The 22,024-nt window shown below is 36.9% G+C and overlaps 1 protein-coding gene across 3 annotated transcripts in view; it reads right to left on the bottom strand.

Moving 5' to 3' along the window:
• PLEKHA5 (pleckstrin homology domain containing A5) overlaps nucleotides 1–22,024 on the bottom strand; it is a 262,209-nt gene that overhangs the window by 36,181 nt on the left and 204,004 nt on the right. For all 3 annotated transcript variants that reach the window (XM_070371158.1, XM_070371156.1, XM_070371157.1), the window contains 3 exons: nucleotides 2,965–3,027; nucleotides 1,691–1,771; nucleotides 1,405–1,554 (listed from right to left, as the gene is read on the bottom strand). In XM_070371158.1, the coding sequence (XP_070227259.1) occupies nucleotides 1,405–1,554; nucleotides 1,691–1,771; nucleotides 2,965–3,027 (294 nt within the window). The remainder of the gene's footprint in view (nucleotides 1–1,404; nucleotides 1,555–1,690; nucleotides 1,772–2,964; nucleotides 3,028–22,024) is intronic.

Raw genomic sequence — 22,024 nt, 5'->3', positions numbered from 1 at the left:
GAATGTGGGGTCATAGTTCCTTGATCAGGGATTGAACCCACATCCCCTGCATTGCTCTGGACCATCAGTAAGTCCCCGATTTATCACATTTTTAATGCACATACTATCTTGCTGAATGCTAGAGTTACAAAGGTGAATAAGATATGGTTCTGATTTCAAGGATATCACAACTGCAAGGATATTAAATTCTTAAAATATCTATATATGCCAGTGTATAATTAAGAAACTCAGATAAGATAATGGAAGTAACAGCATTCTTGTTTGTTTGTTTTAAAGAATGCTAAGATGCTTCAGTTGTGTCTGACTCTGTGTGACTCTATGAACCTTAGCCCACCAGGCTCCTCTCTCCATGGGATTCTCCAGGCAAGAATACTGGAGTGAGTTGCCATTTCCTACTCCAGGGAGGGAATCTTCCCAACCCAGGGATCAAATCTGTATCTCCTGCACTGACAGGCAGGAAGAATAGGTATATTAAATATAAAGTACTTAAGAGTCACAAAAACCAAGTTATGATTTATATAAAACCATGGTATATTCCTTTAAAAGTAGTTTGTGTTTGGAAAGTGAATTTAGTGTTTAGAATGGATGCCATGTTGAGAGTCTGGTAGCTTCCCAGCTGGGAAAGACCTCTCTTAGTTACGTTATACTGTCTGAGGACTTTCTTCAAAGGTAGCTGCTCCCTAAACAGCCCACGGAAGGTACACACAGGGGTGTGTTTGCAGTTCTCTGTAACAGATGGCTTTTTTCCCTTTCAAAGGGCTGCCTGGGCAGGTGCTCTTACTATGTTTAGAAATGAGTACGTCATAGGATCTAAAGCAGACTCTTTAAACTCATAAAACACTCAATTTATAAACTCTTAAGTAAGACTTTTAGATTTGGTAATCCCAGGAGACTCTTTATTATAAAGTAACTGGACTGTGGGTTAAAGGTTCTGCTAATTATATTTCTTACTCAAAACTATCATCTAACTTTAGATCACACTGCAGCTGTAAAATGGTAATGCTGGCGGCTTCTTAAAAGCATTTCTCGGGAGCCTTTAATTGAAACGGCTGGTTCAATGAATCCAATTATCACCTTCCAAAAATTATTCTAACATGACATTTATTTTCCTAACAGCAGCAACTTTTAACATTATAAAGAACTTTTCATCTTCATAATATATAAACAGGTGTGTTGACGTTCCCTGTAAAACTATTTCACAAAGAACACAAGGTCCACTAATTAAAAAAACAAAGACCACCCTTTATTTTTGTTAGTCTTAATTAAGAGCAACAAATTAAAATTTTGTAATAATAAAGAAAAATTCTACAGAAAGCCCAATTAAAATGATATAAATTAAATAGAAAAAAAAAAAGAACTGCACACCATTCTGGTGTTTACCAGGAAGGAAACTCTGCTACTTACTGCAGTGGCTCGAGAGAGTTCACGACATGTGCTGAGCAGTCCGTTTTGTAAATCGTCCCTCTGAAGCACCACGGTCTGAATGGCTGCTGGGTTATCTGCATTCATTTCTATCTCTTGGCTGGCTGACAGCAAAGCTTGCTCAAGCGTGTACTATTATAATAAAAAAAATGATTACACTTAATGTTCTGCATCATCGAATTAATTCTTTTCTACTTCAGTTATCAGTGTCCTGATAATCATCATGTAAAGTAACATCAGTTGTAAATAATAAACATAATCGTCCTACTTTCTCCTTGTGGAGCTGCTGAAGTTTCTCCTCCAGAGCGTGTACCACTTTATCTTGCTCACACAGTCGGCTTAGCTTGGCCTACGTTACAGAGAAGATGTCTTTTGTTAGCAGTTTTTAATTTTTCCTGTAATTGGATTTAGGCATAACCAAAAAACCCCTCACATTTAAAACAGCCAAGGAATAGCTTATCAGGTCAATCTTCATTTCAATCAATAAAATTAAAATTAAAATATAGAATACAGAGATAGGACGCTTTAAAAAATGCATATAAAGTAAAAAAGCATTTTTTACCATACTATTTAACTTACACAATTCAAAATACTCTTAGTAACCAGGCAGTCTCCTATGACTTCAGCAAATCATTTTAATGTGGTTAAGATATTTTCTCTACAAACTTCTGGAGAGTTTAAGTAACTTTTGCAATCCTTAATTAACACACAGACTGGATTCTCTTTTTATATTTTTAAAATTATGCTTTTATGTTCTTCAGAAAAAATCGCTTCTAACTATAATAATACAAGTAAAAACATTGCTAATGGAGAAAAATGACTTTCAACAATTTTAATGTTTTAAATTCTTGATAATACCTCAATTTTTTAATTATAAAACATGAGAGAACACTTTAATAAGACTTCGCTCCTGCAATAAACCAGTTCATCACATATCTGAAAATAAAAACCCTGGACAAACAGTAAATATATCCCAAGTGTTACTGCATAATGACACAAGAAACCAAGAAATTTGAGATTCTTTCTTTGTCATTTATCTATTAAAGTAACCACCTTATCTTTGTTAGACAACACAACTCAAGCCACATCAGATGGGATACATTGAAATGAGAAGGAGGTCCAGCTCAGTGGAATAAAACCAGCAGAAATGAGGGAAGAATGAGATATAAATAAGGACGTTAGTGATGTAAAACACGATTAACAGCAATAACAAAAGGATGCAGTGACAGAATTTCTAGAGGTTGACACTTTCTCCAGATGACAAAGTTTTACTTTGTCTCTAATCCTTCATAATTTTATATCAGAAATACTCTTTATTTTCATTTAAATGATTCTAAATTTGTTCAACTGCTAACTATGGGGGTGGGGTGGGAAGAGGACAAATCAGGGAGTGAGGATTTAATTGAATCTAAGTGCAAAAGAAGAAAATGTTGTTTATTTGATGTCATTTTGGAGGGCAGAACAGGAAGAGGAAATCTTTTTTGTCACGCTATTTCCAGTGTTTTGGCAGAGCGTTGATTATATATTCATGCTAATACTTACATCAATATCTACTTCTTCAGGTCTATATTTGTATAATGTGCCTCTGCTTTCATCCTGTGACAGCTATAAGAGAAAATGTCACACAACAACTTTAAAAATGATAAAAAATATACATTTACTTAGTCTATAGTTAATATTTTAATTTAAAGAACAATAACAGAAATGGGTTTTTTAATGATTCTATACTTTTAAAAAGTTTAGTTCAAACACAGATCATTACAAAAATAGAAAATTATTGAACATCAATACAATCAATATGCAAGATACGTAAGAATGATGTTAACTTCAGCTTGTCAGACAAAATAAGAAGCTGGTCAAATGAAATTATGCAGAACCTCATGTTTTCCATTTGCGAGACACACATTATTTTAATGAAAAAAACTGACAAATACAATCAGAGCAGCTGTATTGAATCAAATCTCGAATCAGGCATTATTTCAGCAGTCAAAACCGTGCTTTCAACGGTATACACATAACCACACAACTGTGTATGTGTACATTCAGATGCCAACACATCTTTGTACAATTTTATTAACAAAACCTAGAACACATTGTATACATATACGTAATATATAAACACACATACACAGTATAGACTTATCTTGTTCCTCTGTCTTAAGAACTAAAAGAATGGAGGAAAAGGATGGGTTTAATCGAAAAGAGGAAAAGCACTCAGAATCTCTTAAAACTGAAAGTCTACATTATAAGTATGGACGGCCAAATTTCATAAAAAGTACGGATGTGTTCACTGACACCATTTGTTTTATTCTATTGTAATGAATTACTATTCATTGTATTTAAACATCCTATTTTCAGCTTCTTCCAAATATCTTTTGGTCAAGCCAATCCTTATTTCTGACTGTGCTAACCAAGATTTCAATAAGCCGTTCCAGTCAGCTATAACATAGAGTATATCGCAGCACCTCTGCAGGCAACACTAGTATTTCTCTTGTCTTTTCACTTTATACTGACTGCTAGACAGTGTAAGAAAAACATAGCAGGAAAATGTAATTGGGGCTCAATGCATGTTCACGAAATGGTATACTTTTTCTCAAAATGGGGACAGGAATAATGTATCTCAACTACATTCTAGATTGGAAAATTAAATTTCACTACAAATGCATAAGAATATAAAAGTTACAACTATATATGCCTTCTCTGTAAAAAACTGTTTGACAGGTGTATCTCAAGAAGGCACTATTTAAACAATAGATAACTTTAAATGGATCTAGGAATGTAGAAATCAGAAGATTAAAAAAGGTAATAAGCATTCCAAACATACAATAATCAATCCTGGTTTCCATGTTTCACTTCAAGACATTGCTTTCACGTACCTCATGCAAATGATTCTGTGACTACTTAAGGGGTATGCACAGTGATTATTAAACCATAGAACTTTCATAGAAAAGAACATCACATGAAAAATGAATTGAATGACAAAAGTCAGAATATTTATGCACCATTTTAAAATAAATGCCACTGAATATGTCCTGAAAAATGTCGATTGTCATTCTCAATAAAAGCACCTAGATCCAAGAAGAGTTTACACTTCTATCTAAAGAAAGTAATGGAAAATAAGTTTTAAAATGCCTACATCTAAGACAAAAAAAAGTCAGAAACCCCAAAATCAGTATTTCTCATTTACAAAAATAAAAGATGAAAAGCCTTTAGCTGCTAAATGTCTACAAGACTTTGCTTATTTAATATTTAAAGTTAAACGCCAAACAGCTTTACTAAACCATGGTATGTATAATTTGGGCATAAATAGTGCTATATCTAGATTAAAATGTGATTTGCACCTTATATCCCAAGTCAAAAGAGAAAAAGCCAAGTATTTAAAAAATGAAAACTCAGTAATTTATAACAAATATTTTGGATAATGGTATAACATTTTTATTTAGGGAATCTCACTGCATTTTCATATGAGTTGGCAAATTATAAAAAGGAAAGATGTATATAGTGTACTTATAATTTTAGAATGCTATTTCCTGAAAACTATAGAAGTAATATTACAGACAAATTAGATTTATTTTGTTGCACCTGTATTTTTGGTACCAATGAAGATTTATCTAAATCTTTTATCAACTTATTCAATAAAAATAACTGGATATCAACTAATAAAATCTTAAAATAATCAATCTTGCAATATGCATTTCTTTTGCCTGTCAGAAGAAAAGCAAAGCATAAGAAAACAAGATGGTTCTTTAAACAATTAACTTTTTTTTTTAAACTGGAGTACAGTAGATTCACTAAAAAATTAACTTTTAAGCATGGCCCATTTCCTAGTACTGATTATAATTACTGATGATTTAAGAAAAGATGAATTTATTTATTAAAAATTTTTTTTAATTTGGCCACACCACAAGGCTTGAGGGATCTTAGTTTCCCAACCAGGGGCTGAAACTGAGTCATGGCAGTGAAACTGCTGAGTCATAACCACTGGACCACCATGGGATTCTAGAATATAATTTATTTTTTAAAATAAATTATATTTATTTATCTAGAACTGAAGACGTTTACTATTTTGTTCTCCATATCAAAATCCTACTAATAAGAAAAATTAACTTCATGAATACTCTGAATAACTCAAGTTCTACATGAAATAATGTTTCATGGCAATACTTTTTATCATTTTTCAAACACATCTTTAGCAAGAAAGTTCTGAGTTTGAATACCGTTGTTTGAGGTACCTCTGCAACACTAGAAAAGTTAAGTGACAGGGGGTTACTTAAGTAATTAATTCAGTTTGAGAAGCATATTATACAGACTTTATTAATTATATAAGGATATACATTATATTTAGAAATTCAGAACTTTTTCATAGTATAGTATCATAATCTTTTTAAAAACTGGTTTGGCATTAAGTTCAAACAAAATCATTTTTGCCAATTAAAACTGAACCTTCTACAGTATCCCTTTTAAGTATGTGAAATATATATATGTGTGTATATATATATCTTTTAAAGCATATGAATATATGCATAAAAGACAAAAACAGATCCAAGGGGAAATATTTCGATAAAATTAGACATGTCCTACAAAAACTCAAAAATGCTCTTAGGGCTATGCATGTGTATTTGCTAATCAATCTGTATCTTTTAAAACCATTATCATGTGATTAATTTCACTGATATTAATTATGCTATAAAAATTCTAGTACAAATTGTACTTGTGAAAGGAGATAGAATGATTAATAGAACCAGAGGAATTTTTAAACTTGATGCTCACTTAACGTTTGCTTTGATTCAGTTTTAGGTTCTTTTTGTTTGACTAATTTTAAGAAAATTACAGGGACTTCCCTAGTGATCCAGTGGTTAAGACTCCATGCTTCCACTGTAGGGGGTGTGGATTCAATCCCAGGTCAGGGAACTAAGATCTTGCATACTGAATGGTGACTCCAAAAATTAAAAAAAAAAAAAAAATGACTGCCTAGGTGATTTCTCAGGTGTCCTCTTTCTTTTAGGAAAATGGAAACACAGAGGGTCTCCTGAGAGAAAACTTGAAATGGCTATGACTCAGAATAACTGGTCATAAGACACTGTTATGCTATGCTATGTTATGTCATGTGCCAACTCTGTGACACTACAGAATGTAGCTCGCTAAGCTCCTCTGTCCACGGTATCTGCCAAGCAAGAATACTGGAATGCGTTGCCATTTCCTTCTTTAGGGGATCTTCCTGACCCAGGGATCAAACCCAATTCTCTTGTGTCTCCTGCATTGACATGTGGATTCTTTACCTCTGCGCCACCTGGGAAGCCCATATTGCCACTTCATTTTCAGCTAAATTTCAGGAACCTATCAAGACAGCATTGCAACGCAATCCCAGAAAAGCAAACCATCAGGTGTACAACAAAAATTTTCATAAAAGATTTTCTTTCAATAATAACACAAGAAGGGAAATCTGGAGAAAAACAAGATGTAATTTCAATTCATGTAAGTCTATACAGACAGAGTTTAAGAAATGTGTCTGTCACTTTTATCTACCAGTGATGCTCTTCCAATAATCAATCACTTTACTACTGGCTAGTTAAAGAAAAAAATCATCTAAAAACTCCCTAAATTGGACAGCACTGATAGTCAATATTGATTACCTGGCTGCCCATATCTCAAACTCAGGCATGGCTGCTGCTCTTAGACCTTCAGATCTTCCTGTTCTGTGGAATTTCAGTTTTTTTATTCTTTCAAGAATCAGTATGTGGAAATACGTGTATATAAATCTATTACTCTTTCAGTATTCAAGGTCAGTGATGCTATGGAAGACCAGTCTCAGATAACCTCCATGTTTTTTGAAAAACTCCAGGGAGAACTTCTAGTGCAGCTGAATGATTTCAATCAGCAATGAATTCTGCACCATCAGCCTTGATTACCGATCAATATAAAAAAGAAAAATCAAACCAAACAGAAAATCTCACCTCTTACTTTTTGGAAATATACAAAATGTGAAAACCGAAAACACAACCTGTTAGAATAAAAGGCCTTCGATCTCATGTCAGTCAGCATTATATAAAGCTAGAAACTGACAGCTCTGGATGGTTAAAAGGTTATCAATTCCAGATCAAGTCCTAAGGTTCATTTCAATAAGTGTGGCTTTTTGGAATGAAGTGACAAGGTTCTATAATCTCGTGACTTTAAGAATGGAGATTCCTTTTTCTTTTGAAGAGTAAAGCTGTTTAACTTTAAATATTTAATAGTTTATCTCCTTGTTGAAAATTAAAAACTATGCTCAATCACATACTCTACATGTTTTGAAAACTGAGCTCAGAAATAAGAGTCACCCTCCTGCCAACTGCTTCAGTCTCCCAGTTACAAGTTCCATCACGCAGACCTCAAGGCACCTTGAGGCAAATCAGAGACCTTTAAAGCCAGTGCAAGTTCAAGGTGCTTCTTTTTACCAGGTGCTTTTACATATTTCAATTAAAAGGTATATTCATTTTTCATGTTAGTTAATTTTCTTCCTCAGTATGATTTTTAAAATATTGTGACAGGTCATAGGCCACAGTTAATTCGAGGGTGTTGAAGTGGAAGAAGCTAAGCTGATGTTGCAAAACACACAGCTAAGAACATTTAGACCATGAAATACAAAAAAGAAAAAAAAATACTGGAGAGGAATGCGTAACATGACTTCTTTTGCAGATCTGCAGATTACCGAGGTCCTAAGTTCAAGCCAGCCAACGCCATGGCACATATTTTGAGTTAGGGAAGAGAACGGGGCAAGATATGAAGACCATGACGACTACAGAGAGTGAAAAGAATACAGGGAGAAGTCACTCCCAGTATGGTAAGAAATAGTCATCTTTAGTTTTTACCATACCACAGTACAGAAACAAGCCCTAAAGAACTTCCATACAAATATAAACTTCCTAAAACACTGTGGGGGAGAGAGGTTGGGGAGCTTGCCCCTGAAAGGGGAAAAAGAAATTCTTTTAAGTTTTCCGTAAAAATCAGTTACAATGCTTTAATCAAAAATTAATGGCAAGTTAGTAAAAAATCTTTACACATGTACTGCAGACCTCCAAGTACATTTCAATCAAGTATTCTGTACAAAAACTTCAAGAAAATGGCACACTTAATATTCAACAGCAAAATGTTCAGCAAAGCCATGCGAAGAACTGCAGCGTCTTGAAAAGCATGGATGAGTTGGGTTGTTTTTATTTTTTTTTCCAAAGAGACAGAAACAAAAAATGGAATAAGAAAAAGACTAATGTTATGAGTAACTTTGAGGAGAAACCAAAACTGTCACTGAGGGGTTTTGCAGATGATAAAGCAGTATCATTCACTGTCCAAGACCTTACTTGCTGGTACAGTTGGGGTCTTAGCGCCGAGTTCTCAATCATTGTGTGAACCATGGTGATAATAGGTTCATTTTCTTTCATCTATTTCAAATCAGGAGGAGCATACAGCAAACATCAGTTTACAGCATAGCTAGATTTGAAAGACGACACTGTAAATATAGCCTCTACTTTAATATCTTCCTAAGAGTGCAGTTGCTTATATATTATCCCAAGGTTGTACAGAATCAACTTAATATAAGCCATTTCAAACAAGTATTAAAAGCTGTAAAATATTGTAAAAATATTGTAAAAAGCCAGTTATAAAAAGGGCTTACTAACTGCAGTAAATGTTTTACTTAATAAACATAACCAACAGTCAATTAATGAATATCCTTATATACATTAGAACAGATGATAAAGCATCAAGATTCAAAGGATAAACTAAAAGGCAACCACCTACAAACTTAAAAGGAAAAAAATGGCATAACTTAATTAGCTATTTAGTAAAAAAGCTTAAAATGATATTCAGTTCTTTATAAGGTTATTCAGAAAAAACAGCTCTCAACAAATAATACCTTCTCACTTAAACAATCACACACTTTATTATTAATCTTGATAAACGTTTATATATACTCTACTTCAGATTATCTCAAAGTAGAACACCATATGCAGAATGATTTCAAAGCTGTGCAAACTAAAATTAAACAAGCAAAGACTCAGTGAATCTCCCAGCTCTTTAAAAGACTGAAATCATGTTTCACATTTCCAGCTATATTGCACTTAATTACTGCCTCTAGAAAAATATTTGTTTTAGCAGGCTCTGGACTCAAAAGTTAAAGCATTCAAAAGACAATTATCATTATGTATAGACAATAAAAGGCCAACATATTTGTACTATTTGTAAGCAGACAAGTCTGTTTATAATTGCAATTTGTGACATTTAGTTTACATAATTTTCATCCCCCATATTATAGAAAATAACCATTTCTATCATGGTTAACAAATGCTACTTCACTGATTTAACAAAATCTGTAAAAGTTTACTAATATTAAGACTGAATGCATAAGTAAAAATTAAATCTGGAAGACTATACACCTAGACAATTTTATTTGCAGTCTAGTTACCAATGTTTCAAGTCAGTAATTTCTGTTTTAGCTGTCAAATGAGAAACCTGTGACTGGTTTAATCTCCTTTTAAAAAGTTTTATTCTAGCTAAGTAATTTGTTTTTAAATCTAAACATTTAATATTAGTTAAACTCAAACGTCTGTATGTCAGTAAAACTCAAATCTACACGCTGGTTGAATTCAAACTCTCTTCCCCTCACTATTACCCAGTAAGGGACCGAGGCATTTACCGGTGACCTCTCATGCACACAGGAAAGGGCTGTATTGATAGGAAGTACAAGATAAAATTTTACTGTTGGGAAGTAACTTATAAATAGGCAACTATGACAAAAAGTTTTCTTTAGTAGAAAACAACTTTTATACAGAAATTTAAGACCTCTTTATATTTTAAAGTTTATGTTTTAAAGGAATGCTTGTCGTTTTATCTTAACCAAAGAGTTGAGCGTGTGCTAAGTTGCTTCAGTCAAATCTGACTCTTTGCAGCCCTCTTTGAGCCCTACCAGGCTCCTCTGTCCATGGGATTCTCCAGGCAAGAATCCTGGAGTGAGTTGCCATGCCTTCCTCCAGGGGATCTTTCCGACCCAGGGATTCAATCTGCATCTCTTATGTCTCCTGCCTTGGCAGGCGGGTTCTTAAACACTAGTGCCACCTGGGAAGCCCAATCAAATGTTGATCTTGTAATAAAGTGTAACTGCCTTTGGTTTTGGCTTCATCATTTGACTGCACTGATACATACTTCGTATAACGTGGGCTTCCCTTCTGGCTCAGCCTGCAATGTGGGAGACCTGGGTTCGATCCCTGGGTTGGGAAGATCCCCTGGAGCAGAAAGGCTACCCACTCCAGTATTCTGGCCTGGAGAATTCCATGGACTATATAAAGTCCATGGGGTCGCAAAGAGTCAGACACAACTGAGTGACTTTCACTTTCTTTCTTTCATATAATGTAGGTAGCCTAGTCTCTCTTCATTTTCAGTATTATATCATTTTGATTTTCAAAGCAATTTCATCTACACTTGCTATTTTTCAATAGCATGCCATGAAAATTAGACAGAAAAGTACTTGATTCAGATTACATGAGGGGGTTGGGAGGAACAGGGTAGAGGGCCTGGGGATTTGAAAGATGGTCAAGAGCATGAATGTTTAAGAAATAATGCAGGTTGGATAGTCTCCAAACATAAAAGACACTCAAGGTCAAAAATGCAACTGCCTGTGGAGTCTTGCAAATAGGCCCTTGTCACATGGCTGCTGCTGCTGCTGCTGCTGCTGCTAAGTCGCTTCAGTCGTGTCCAACTCTGTGCGACCCCATAGACAGCAGCCCACCAGGCTCCCCTGTTCCTGGGATTCTCCACGCAAGAACACTGGAGTGGGTTGCCATTTCCTTCTCCAATACACAAAAGTGAAAAGTCAAAGTGAACTCGCTCAGTCGTGTCTGACTCTCAGTGACCCCATGGACTGCAGCCTTCAAGGCTCCTCCGTCCATGGGATTTTCCAAGCAAGAGTACTGGAGTGTGTTGCCATTGCCTTCAATATGGTGGTTTTTCACCCTTAAGTGGAGCTTCAACAGGGTACAGACCAGTGACTAGTATTCAGATTTTAGACCTTTAGGAATTACTTTTTTTAAATGTATTTAAAAAGGGACAATATCATCAGCTGAAGGGTAATCCAGCCTGATTTATTTAGCAGAATACTTCGAGAGGGTAAACATGCATGTTATAGAGGGAAGCCACATTTTCGATTTAAAAACTGCCTCCATTTAATTTACCTATCAAAGATCATTAACTATTAAGTCACTAAGAGGGGGGACCTTGTGAGAAGACACTGACGTAGGAACAGAAAAACTAAAAAATACAAAGAGCAAAAATAACATTTAAAAAATGACTATTTTTTAAAAACTGAAGTATAGTCAATTGACAATACTATATTATTTTCAGGTGTGCAATACAGTGATTCAGTATTTTTATAGATTATAACCCATTTAAAGTTACTACAAAATGAGCTACATTCCTTATGCTGTACAAAATATTCATGTAGCTTCTTTATTTTATACACAGTTGTTTATACCTCTTAATTCCCTACCTCTAACAGGCCCCTCCCCACTCCTGTCTTCCCACTGGTCACCACTAGTTTGTTCCCTACATCTGTAAGTCTGTTCCTGTTTTGTTACATTCATTTGTTTTCACTTTTCAGATCCCATATATGAGTGATAACATACAGTATTTGTCTTTCTCTAACAAAGTGAAAGTGAAAGTCCTTCAGTCAAGTCTGACTCTTTGACTCCATGGACTATACAGTCCCTGGAATGCTCCAGACCAGAATACTGCAGTGGGTAGCCTTTCCCTTCTCCAAGGGACCTTCCCAACCCAGGGATAGAACCCAGGTCTCCCGCATTGCAGGCAGATTCTTTACCAGCTGAGCCACAAGGGAAGCCCAAGAATACTGGAGTGGGTAGCCTATCCCTTCTGCAGCAGATCTTACCAACCAAAGGAGTTCCCTGCATTGCAGGCAGATTCTTTACCAACTGAAGAATCAGGGAAAAAAATAACATTTAAAGTTACAAAGTATAGAGTGTCACAGAGACCACTTCTGAAGTTGACTACTTTTCATTATGAAAAATTTCAAATGTATATATCAAATCCTAGAATATTAAACTTAGAAGGCATCTTTGGAAAGTGACAATTTAGTACAGTAAAGGTTTATTTCCACCAGTGGTTCTGAACCCAGAATCATGTGAGGAGCTTGAAAAGAACAGAGATCCTGACTTCCAGATAATGATAACGTACACCTCGAAAATCTGTGATGTAGACAGTATCATTAAAATATCAAGGTGACGGTCTGGCCTCAAGATTCCTTTTGACAGAAAAGTAACTACAATGTTCTTTCTCAAAGTGTTGAAGTCAGTCAAATGTAATCTGAGCACAGTGAATGTTCTTCAGTTCACATACTCTTAGAGAATCTCATCTCACTCAAGTTGGAGAGATGGGTAAGTCTATCTATGGAAAGAAGCAGCAGGGGGACCATTTCAGAATCCCCTTGGGCATCACATCCACCTGACCAAGGGCTGCTAGGATGCCTGGGCAGTGGGCTTCCAAGAATGAAGGGCACAGAGGAGTGGTCCTGTACATGGCGACACTCCTCTTGTATGCAGCATGCAATGGCTGAGGGCAGCTAAACACAACACTCAAGATCTCACACAATAGGAGTTTGGTCCCCATTAAACAATTTCACTGACAAGTCTGACTCAGTCTCTTGTCAGGACACAGCTCCTTTCTCCTGGCTCCTGGTGCGCACAAGGTTTTGTTTGTGCCCTCCAAGAGTCTGTTTCCCCAGTCCTGTGGAAGTTCTATAATGAAATCCCACTGGCCTCCAAAGTCAAATTCCCTAGGGGTTCTCTGTCCCTTTGCCACATCCCCAGGTTGGGAAATCTGTTGTGGGTCCTACAACTTTCTTAACAGTGAGAGAATTTCTTTGGTATAACTGTTCTATATTTTGTGGGTTGAGAAATAACTCCTGAAAGAATGAAGAGATAGAGCTAAAGCAAAAACAACACCCAGTTGTAGATGTGATTGGTGACAGAACTAAACTCCAATGTTATAAAGAACAATATTGCATAGGAACCTGGAATGTTAGGTCCACGAATCAAGGTAAATTGGAAGTGGTCAAACAGGAGGTGGCAAGAGTGAACATCGACATTTTAGGAATTAGTGAACTAAAATGGACTGGAATGGGTGAATTTAATCAAATGACCATTATATCTACTACTGTGGGCAAGAATCCCTTAGAAGAAATGCAGTAGCCCTCATAATCAACAAGAGTCCAAAATGCGGTACTTGGGTACAATCTCAAAAATTACAGAATGATCTCTGTTCCTTTCCAAGTCAAACCATTCGATACCACAGTAATCCAAATCCAAGCCCCAATCCCTAATGCCGAAGAAGCTGAAGTTGAATGGTTCTATGATGACCTATAAGGCATTCTAGAACTAACAAACACCCAAAAAAAGATGTCCTTTTCATCATAGCAGTCTAGAATGCAAAAGTAGGAAGTCAAGAGATAACTCGAGTAGCAGGCAAGTTTGACCTTGGAGTACAAAATGAAGCAGGGCAAAGGCTAACAGGGTTTTGCCAAGAGAATGCATTGGTCATAGCAAACACCCTCTCCCAATACACAAGAGACAACTCTACACACTGACATCACCAGATGGTCAATTCCAAAATCAGATTGATTATATTCTTTGCAGCTGATGATGGAGAAGCTCTATACAGTCAGCAAAAACAAAATTGGGAACTGACTGTGGCTCAGATCATGAACTCCTTATTTCCAAATTCAGACTTAAATTGAAGATAGTAGGGAAAACAACTAGACCATTCAGGTATGACCTAAATCAAATCCCTTACAGTTATACAGTGGAAGTGACAAACAGATTCAAGTGCTTAGATCTGATAGACAAGAGTGCCTGAAGAACTACGGACAGAGGTTTGTGACATTGTACAGAAGGCAGTTATCAAGACCATCCCCAAGAAAAACAAATGCAAAAAGGCAAAACAGTTGTCTGAGGAGGCATTACAAATAGCTGAGAAAAGAAAAGAAGCCAAAGGCAAAGGAGAAAAGGAAAGATACACCCATCTGAATGCAGAGTTCCAAAGAATGGCAAGGGGAGATAAGAAAGCCTTCCTCAATGATCAATACCAAGAAGTAGAGGAAAACAATAGAATGGGAAAGACTAGAGATCTCTTCAAGAAAATTATAGAGACCAAGGGAACATTTCATGCAAAGATGGGCACAATAAGGGACGGAAATGGTACAGACCTAACAGAAGCAGAAGATATTAAGAAGAGGTGGCAAGAATACATAGAAGAACTGTACAAAAAAGATCTTCAAGACCCAGAAACCTCAATGGTGTGATCACTCACCTAGAGCCAGACATTCTGGAGTCTGAAATCAAGTGGGCCTTAGGAAGCATCACTATGAACAAAGCTAGCTGAGGTGATGGAATTCCAGCTGAGCTATTTCAAATCCTAAAAGATGATGCTATTGAAAGTGCTACACTCAACATGCCAGTAAATTTGGAAAACTCAGCAGTGGCCACAGGACTGGAAAAGGTCAGTTTTCATTCCAATCCCAAAGAAAGGCAATGCCGACAAATGCTCAAACCACTGCACAATTGCACTCATCTCACACACTAGCAAAATAATGCTCAAGATTCTCCAAGTGAGACTTCAACAGTATGTGAACCAAGAACTTCCAGATGTTCAAGCTGGATTTAGAAAAGGCAGAGGAACCAGAGATCAAATTGCCAACATCTGCTGGATCATCAAAAAAGCAAGAGAGTTCCAGAAGAACATTTACTTTTGCTTTATTGACTACGCCAAATAGTTTGTGTGGATCACAACAAACTGTGAAAGATTCTTAAAGAGATGGGAATACCAGATCACCTTACCAGCCTCCTGAGAAATGTGTATGCAGGTCAAGAAGCAACAGTTAAAACTGGACATGGAACAACACACTGGTTCCAAATTAGAAAAGGAGTATGTCAAGGCTCTATATTGTCACCTGCTTATTTAACTTATATGCAGAGTACATCATGCAAAATGCTGGGCTGGATGAAGCACAAGTTGGAATCAAGATTGCCGGGAGAAATATCAATACTCTCAGATATGCAGATGACACCACCTTTACGGCAGAAAGCGAAGAGGAACTGAAGAGCCTCTTGATGAAGATGAAAAAGGAGAGTGAAAAAGCTGGCTTAAAACTCAACATTCAGAAAACAAAGATGATGGCATGTGGTCCCATCACTTCGTGGCAGATAGTTGGGGAAACAGTGGAAACAGTGGCAGACTTTGTTTTGGGCTCCAAAATCACTGCAGATGGTGACTGCAGGCATGAAATTAAAAGACGCTTGCTCCTTGGAAGAAAAGCTATGACCAACCTAGAGAGCATGTTAAAAAGCACAGACATTACTTTGCCGACAAAGGTGCATCTAGTCAAAGCTATGGTTTTTCCAGTAGTCATGTATGTATGTGTGAATCAGACCATAAAGAAAGCTGAGCACAGAAGATTTGATGCTTTTGAACTGTGGTGTTGGAGAAGACTCTTGAGAGTCCCTTGGACTGCAAGGAGATCCAACCAGTCAGTCCTAAAGGAAATCAGTCCTGAATATTCACTGCAAGGACCGATGCTGAAGCTGAAGCTCCAATACTTTTGGCCACCTGATAGGAAGAACTATCTCATTGGAAAAGATCCTGATGCTGGGAAAGATTGAAGGCAGGAGGAGAAGGGGACGACAGAGGATGAGATGGTTGGATGGCATCATCGACGTGATGGACATGATTTTGAGCAAGCTCTGGGAGCTGGTGATAGACAGGGAAGCCTCATTGTGCTGCAGTCTATGGGGTTGCAAAGAGTCGGACACGACTGAGCAACTGAAGTGAACTGAAACAATTTTAATAATCTGATTGAACCTTTACTCTCTGCACATCACTGAATCAGAAATACTTGATCTTTTTTTGCTCCAAAAAATCCTAGAGATAGGCTAGTGGTTTCTTTTACTAAATCACCTCTGAAAACTATCTATCAGTGTCTCTATCTCTCTCTAATTTATTGAAACATACTTGACTTACAATGCTGTGTTAGTTTCTCCTGTGCAGCAATGTGATTTGGTTATACATACATTCTTTTTCTTTTCCATTATGGTTTATCACAGGATATTGTATATATTAACGGTTCCCTGTGCTACACAGTAGGACCTTGCTGTTTATCCATTCTATATATACTAGTTTGCAGCTGCTAACCCCAAACTCCCAATCCATCCCTCCCAGACACCCTTCTCCCCCTTGGCAACCACAAGTCTGTTCTCTACGTCTGTGGGTCTGTGTCTTAGATAGGTTGATTTGTGTCATGAAATACCTATATTTTAATACATAGAAAATGATCGTTTCTATAATTTACACTGAAAGAGCACATTCTACTTAGTTTTTGCTATGGGAACTTTATACAACAGCTTTCAAATTAAAGCAGTGCAATATGACCTGAAAACAAAAACTATAATGCTCTATGAGACCTCGGAATTTCATGCTTAAGTTCTTGAAAAGACAAAAACAAAAGGACAATCCAGTAATTCTCTTCTGGCTTGACTACTACAAGAACCCTAGGCAGCATTAAGGAACTGCTTCTAATAGCTGATGTATTTTGGTTTTAAGGAATCAGAGCAAGAGAAAGACTAATTAGTATGTGAGGGATGCTTAATAATTTACTTGGAAATCAGTTAAATGCTTCGCTTCCTGCTTTAATTCCTTCTTTGAAGTGAAAGGTAATACAGGTTTGGGTTCCAGTTAATTGCAAAATTATAAAGCACTATGAAAGGTCCATTGTTTTATAATAATAAAAACGAGAACACAGGATTCAGGCATTACACTATTTTCATAATTCACTTCAGCAATAAATAAAAAAATCTAAATGGATAGATTTAGGTGGTGGTGCCAGGATATGTCTGTTTACAACAAAAACACATATTTTTATTTGAAATGTGTCAGTCCAAATGTTTATAAAACGACCTAGAAAATTTGATACTTAACTCTAGTCTCTTTCTCAGGTTTGAGGCATTTTGGGCAAGTATGAATACAGAGCCTTCTTTGATGTTACTGTTGGAAATATCTTGATTAAAAACCCATCACTGGGACTTCCCTGGTGGTCCAGTGGTTAAGAATCCACCTACTCAACACAATTCTATGCAACTTATACCACAGCTGGTGGGATCGTGAGCAGCTTTCCAACAGACACCTGTGGGCTGGGAAAGGGTTCCAGGTGTATGAGACAGACACCGCCTTAGTCCTTAGAGGGCCTGAGATGCCCCCAGAGCATGGCCTCCAGTTTCTGTCAAGGTGTGTACAGATCCTGTCCTTCTGCTTTTCTTGGATCTAGCTCCCGACCAGGGAGGGAGCCCAGGCCCCTGTGCTGGGAGCATGGAGTCTTGGCCGCCGCACCACGAGGGAACTCCCCGCGGTCACTCTTCCACGTGCACCATACATGAAAAAGGCAGAAAGCACGAAGACGGTGTTTACGTTTCAAAATAACCCGGATGTCTCCTCTTTCTTTGGTGTTCCTTGTCATTATCTTAATAGTTCTCAAACCTGGCTGACGGGGGAAAATAAATCACCGGTGGGGTTTTAAAAACATGCAGAGTTGGGGAGAGGGGCTCTGGCAACCCTGAGCAGCAGCTGGGGTGCAGAAGTCCTTGTGAATTGTACTTCTGTTTTTGTCTTGCTAAAGATCCAGTGGTAGTTCTGGCAGGACATCAGGCATGAGAACTTCGATCCTGCCCCAGTACTAATTTAAGTAACTGAGGACCAATTCAACCACCACCAATTAGGAATTTTTTCAAGGTCCTGATAAGCTGGTACTAAATGTTGGTCAACTATCAAAAGATGAAAAATTTGAAACTAATGATCTAAACACAAGTATATTTCATGGAGACTAAAATATTCTTGTTTTTGTATGAAATACAGCTTTAAAAGACTTCACTCCCTTTAAAAAATCAATTGAATCGCTTTATTGTCAGTGGGCTCAGCAGAATCCACTGAGATCTGGGGGTATTACTTAGAATTCAATTTCCAACTGCCTGTTGTTCTATTATTCTAGCAACTTCAAATATCTGTTTAACAATATCTATTGCTATAGAAACTAGACCAGCTAGGATTGCAGATGGATCAGTATGCTGTAAGTCATAAGATAAATGCTCCTGAATAATTTTAAGGGGAGGGTCAGGAAGGAGAAAGACTAGCAGTGAGCAAAGGCAGGACAATCATTCATATAATTTGTCCTTGGGACGATTAATTTCCCAATCCCCCTTTGTGTATAAGAAGTGGTTAAGTCGTGGCTTAAATGCTCTTTAAAAAGTTTATATAGGACTGCTCTGGTGGTCCAGTGGCTAAGACTCTGCCTTTCCAATGTAAGAGGCCTGGGTTCAATCCCTGGTCAGGGAACTAGATCCCACAGCCAGCCAGCCAGTGCATGAGCTCAGTTGTGTCTGACTCCCCACGACTCCATGGACTGTAGCCCCCACCAGGCTCTTCTGTCCATGGAATTTTCCAGGCAAGAATATTGAAGTGGGTTGCCATTTTCTACTCCAGGGGATCTTGCCAACACAAGGATCAAACCTGTGTCTCTTTCATCTCCTGCACTGGCAGGTGGGTTCTTTACCAACTGAAACATCCTGCATGCCGCAATGAAAATAGATCGAAGATCCTATGTGTTGCAACTAAGACTTGGTATAGACAAATAAACAAAGAAACAACAACAATAACAACAAAAATGTACATCTGGCAAATTACAAGCCTGACACTTGGTGCAATAAATGTTTATTATTTTAAAAAAGTTTATATAATAAATCATCTAGAATAACATTGTCCAACAGAACTTTCTGTGGTGATGAAAATGCTCTCTACCACTACAGTCCAAAATGCCACACCAGTGGCTCTTCTGCCCTTGAAATGTGGCTAGTGTGATGGAGGAGATGAATTTTACCTTTCTAATTTAAATAGCCACATATGGGCTAGTGGCTATTATAGTGGACAGTATAAGCCTAGAAATTCTAGACTGGCAAAGTTAAGTATAATTTTCCCCTAAATTTGGATCTCATTCTCAGAAGGGAAAACGTTCGCTCAAGCTCTGTCTAGTAATGGATGTTCCTTGAGTTTGAATTCTGCACTAACAGCTTTCTCCTTTTTCAGGTGGGGGTGGGGTGGGGGCAATCAGTCTGGATGATTTCTAGCCACCCTACAGCGCTTTTGTCCTTCACTGATAACCAATGAGAAGACCCATTTCTGTGCGGTCATTTTCCATTTAAATGGAAAATGGACTTTTCCTGAGCTTTTAATGGCATTTTAGAAAAAAGAATTTTTAAGTTGGGACTCTGTCTTAACAATAGCCCAAAACCCTGATAGCCTAATCACCAAAGACTCCATCTCTCAAGAATGTCCTCCTGTGTCTAGATCAATAAACTCTTAAGATGTGTGGCAATAAAAAGAAAAGGCTAAAGAATTTGACATGCCCGGGGTGAAGCTGTGAGGATTGCAGGGGCCTTTATAAACAGGTCATTTGGATAATGACAACGTAAATGCTTTCCACTCTCATTCCAGGCACAGCTGAAAGTCCCAGAACCTGAGATTGAAGGGTATGACTACCTATAGAAACTGCTCATTGTTTAACAGGAACCAGGAAAATCTGAAGTGACTTTTTAAACAGAAGAATGTAAATAAGTCTCTCTATAACTAATGGGGCAAAGTATGGAGGTCTATTACTTTGGAAATTTTAAAGCAATCAGAACAGACGGTTCATGCTGTATGTGGTTTCTAAAGGTAGAACTTTGGCAAAGTATTATTATTATATATATATATATTCAGAAAAAATTCAATGGTGCTTTAAAAGATGCAGCTAGACTATATAATATATCCTCTTTTTCTTTAAGGGAGAAAGATAGATTTAAAAAAACAAGAAAGAAAAAGAGAAAGCAAACTGGGACACAAACACAGGAGTCATATCTGACATTCCCCTAAAAAAAAAGAGCCTTTTTAAACTGACTCTAAGTACTGGCTTTAGGAATAAGATCCACTTATTGAGGCATATTATGAAAATACCCCTAATCCAGCAGAACAAAAGGAGGGCAATCTCTATACTCATAACCTTAGTTAAACTGCTGAATTTTTTAAGTCACAATTTTGAGATACATATCTGTGGTATATTTCAAGGAAACTTTTAAGGTCTAGGCTAATGTCTTTCTAAACAATCTACAATTTGCATCAATTATAAACGTAAATTGTTTGGAATTTTCTAAATTTGTACTTTTCCAAACAATTTACAAATTATAGGGTCATCCTTTTTCATCTATGGGTCTTTTAAGAATTTTTTTTTTTTTTAATTAAAATCCTTTTGGCTAAAGGATACATTTTATAGATCTGATTTTTGCTTCAGTGGCTTAAATCTGTTTTCCTTTTCTTCCCCTTGGAGAATATTGTTTTAGGTTTTTTAATTGGAGGATAATTGTTTTACAATATTGTGCTGATTTCTGCCATATATCAACGTGAACGAGCCTGTTTTCCTTGATTAATAACTTTAAAAAAATACTGTTCCTTTAAGCAATGTACTATTATCTGATGACACCATCTTTATTCCTGGTATCTACAGGAAACTGGAAATATGAAAAGAACTCAAAATACATTTTGTAAAAATGCTTTATTGTGGAAAACATGTTTGAAATGGCCATATATTTCTCTTCCTTGAAAGCATTTTGCAAAATGATACCAAAAAATGATATATTTTTTTTTCCTAACTTGGAACACTGGGTCTTAGTTGCAGCATGTGGGATCTTCAGGGGCGGCATGTGGGATCTTCAGGGGCAGCATGTGGGATCTAGTTCCCTGACCTGTTCTGAACCCGGGCCCCCTGAATTGGGAGCCTGGAGTCTTAGCCACTGGACCACCAGGGAAGTCCCAAAACGATACTATTTTGAAGGAACAAAACATTCTCAAAGTCAAAATCTTACATCATTTCTGTTAGGGAAAAAAAAAAGTATTTGTTTTGGCCAATGGGTAAATCTACTCTAAGATATATTTGAGCTTTAAATCAAAATTAAAATATCCTCTAGATACAGGATCTGGGCTTTATTAATAGCAATCGCATTCCTATTGAGTTAAAGTTGGCACTAACAGAATTCCTACCATTAATTCAAAGATTTATCAGCTTATGTTTTAACTACATAATCACATCCTTAGGTTGATCCCAGAAAAGATTCTGGCATTTATGCTCAACTTTATTTCCTTCCTGAGCTTTGAAAACCATTTACAATTCTACCTTATAAGCTCTAACATCCTGCCTGACACTGAGCTCCATAAATCTCTGCTGAATGAACTTACTGGAAAAAAAAAAAAATAATAACAAAAGATAGAAGCAAACAAGAGCCACAATAATTGGGTTATAAAATATTAGTTTTTGTAAATAAATCGTGGAACTGTATAAACATTATGCATTTTAGGAAGGGTGGGGAACTATTGTTTTCATTTTCCTGTCTTGGTGGTGGTGGTGGTGGTACTTGAGAAGTTGTGTCTGACTCTTGTGACCCCATGACCTGTAGCCTGCCAGGCTTCTTGGTCCATGGGATTTTCCAGGCAAGAA

The sequence above is a fragment of the Bos mutus genome, chromosome 5 (genome assembly GCF_027580195.1).
Source record: "Bos mutus isolate GX-2022 chromosome 5, NWIPB_WYAK_1.1, whole genome shotgun sequence".
Taxonomy (NCBI): Eukaryota; Metazoa; Chordata; class Mammalia; order Artiodactyla; family Bovidae; genus Bos; species Bos mutus.
Note: the sequence above shows the minus strand (reverse complement) of the source record. Positions and strands in the feature narration are given on the sequence as shown.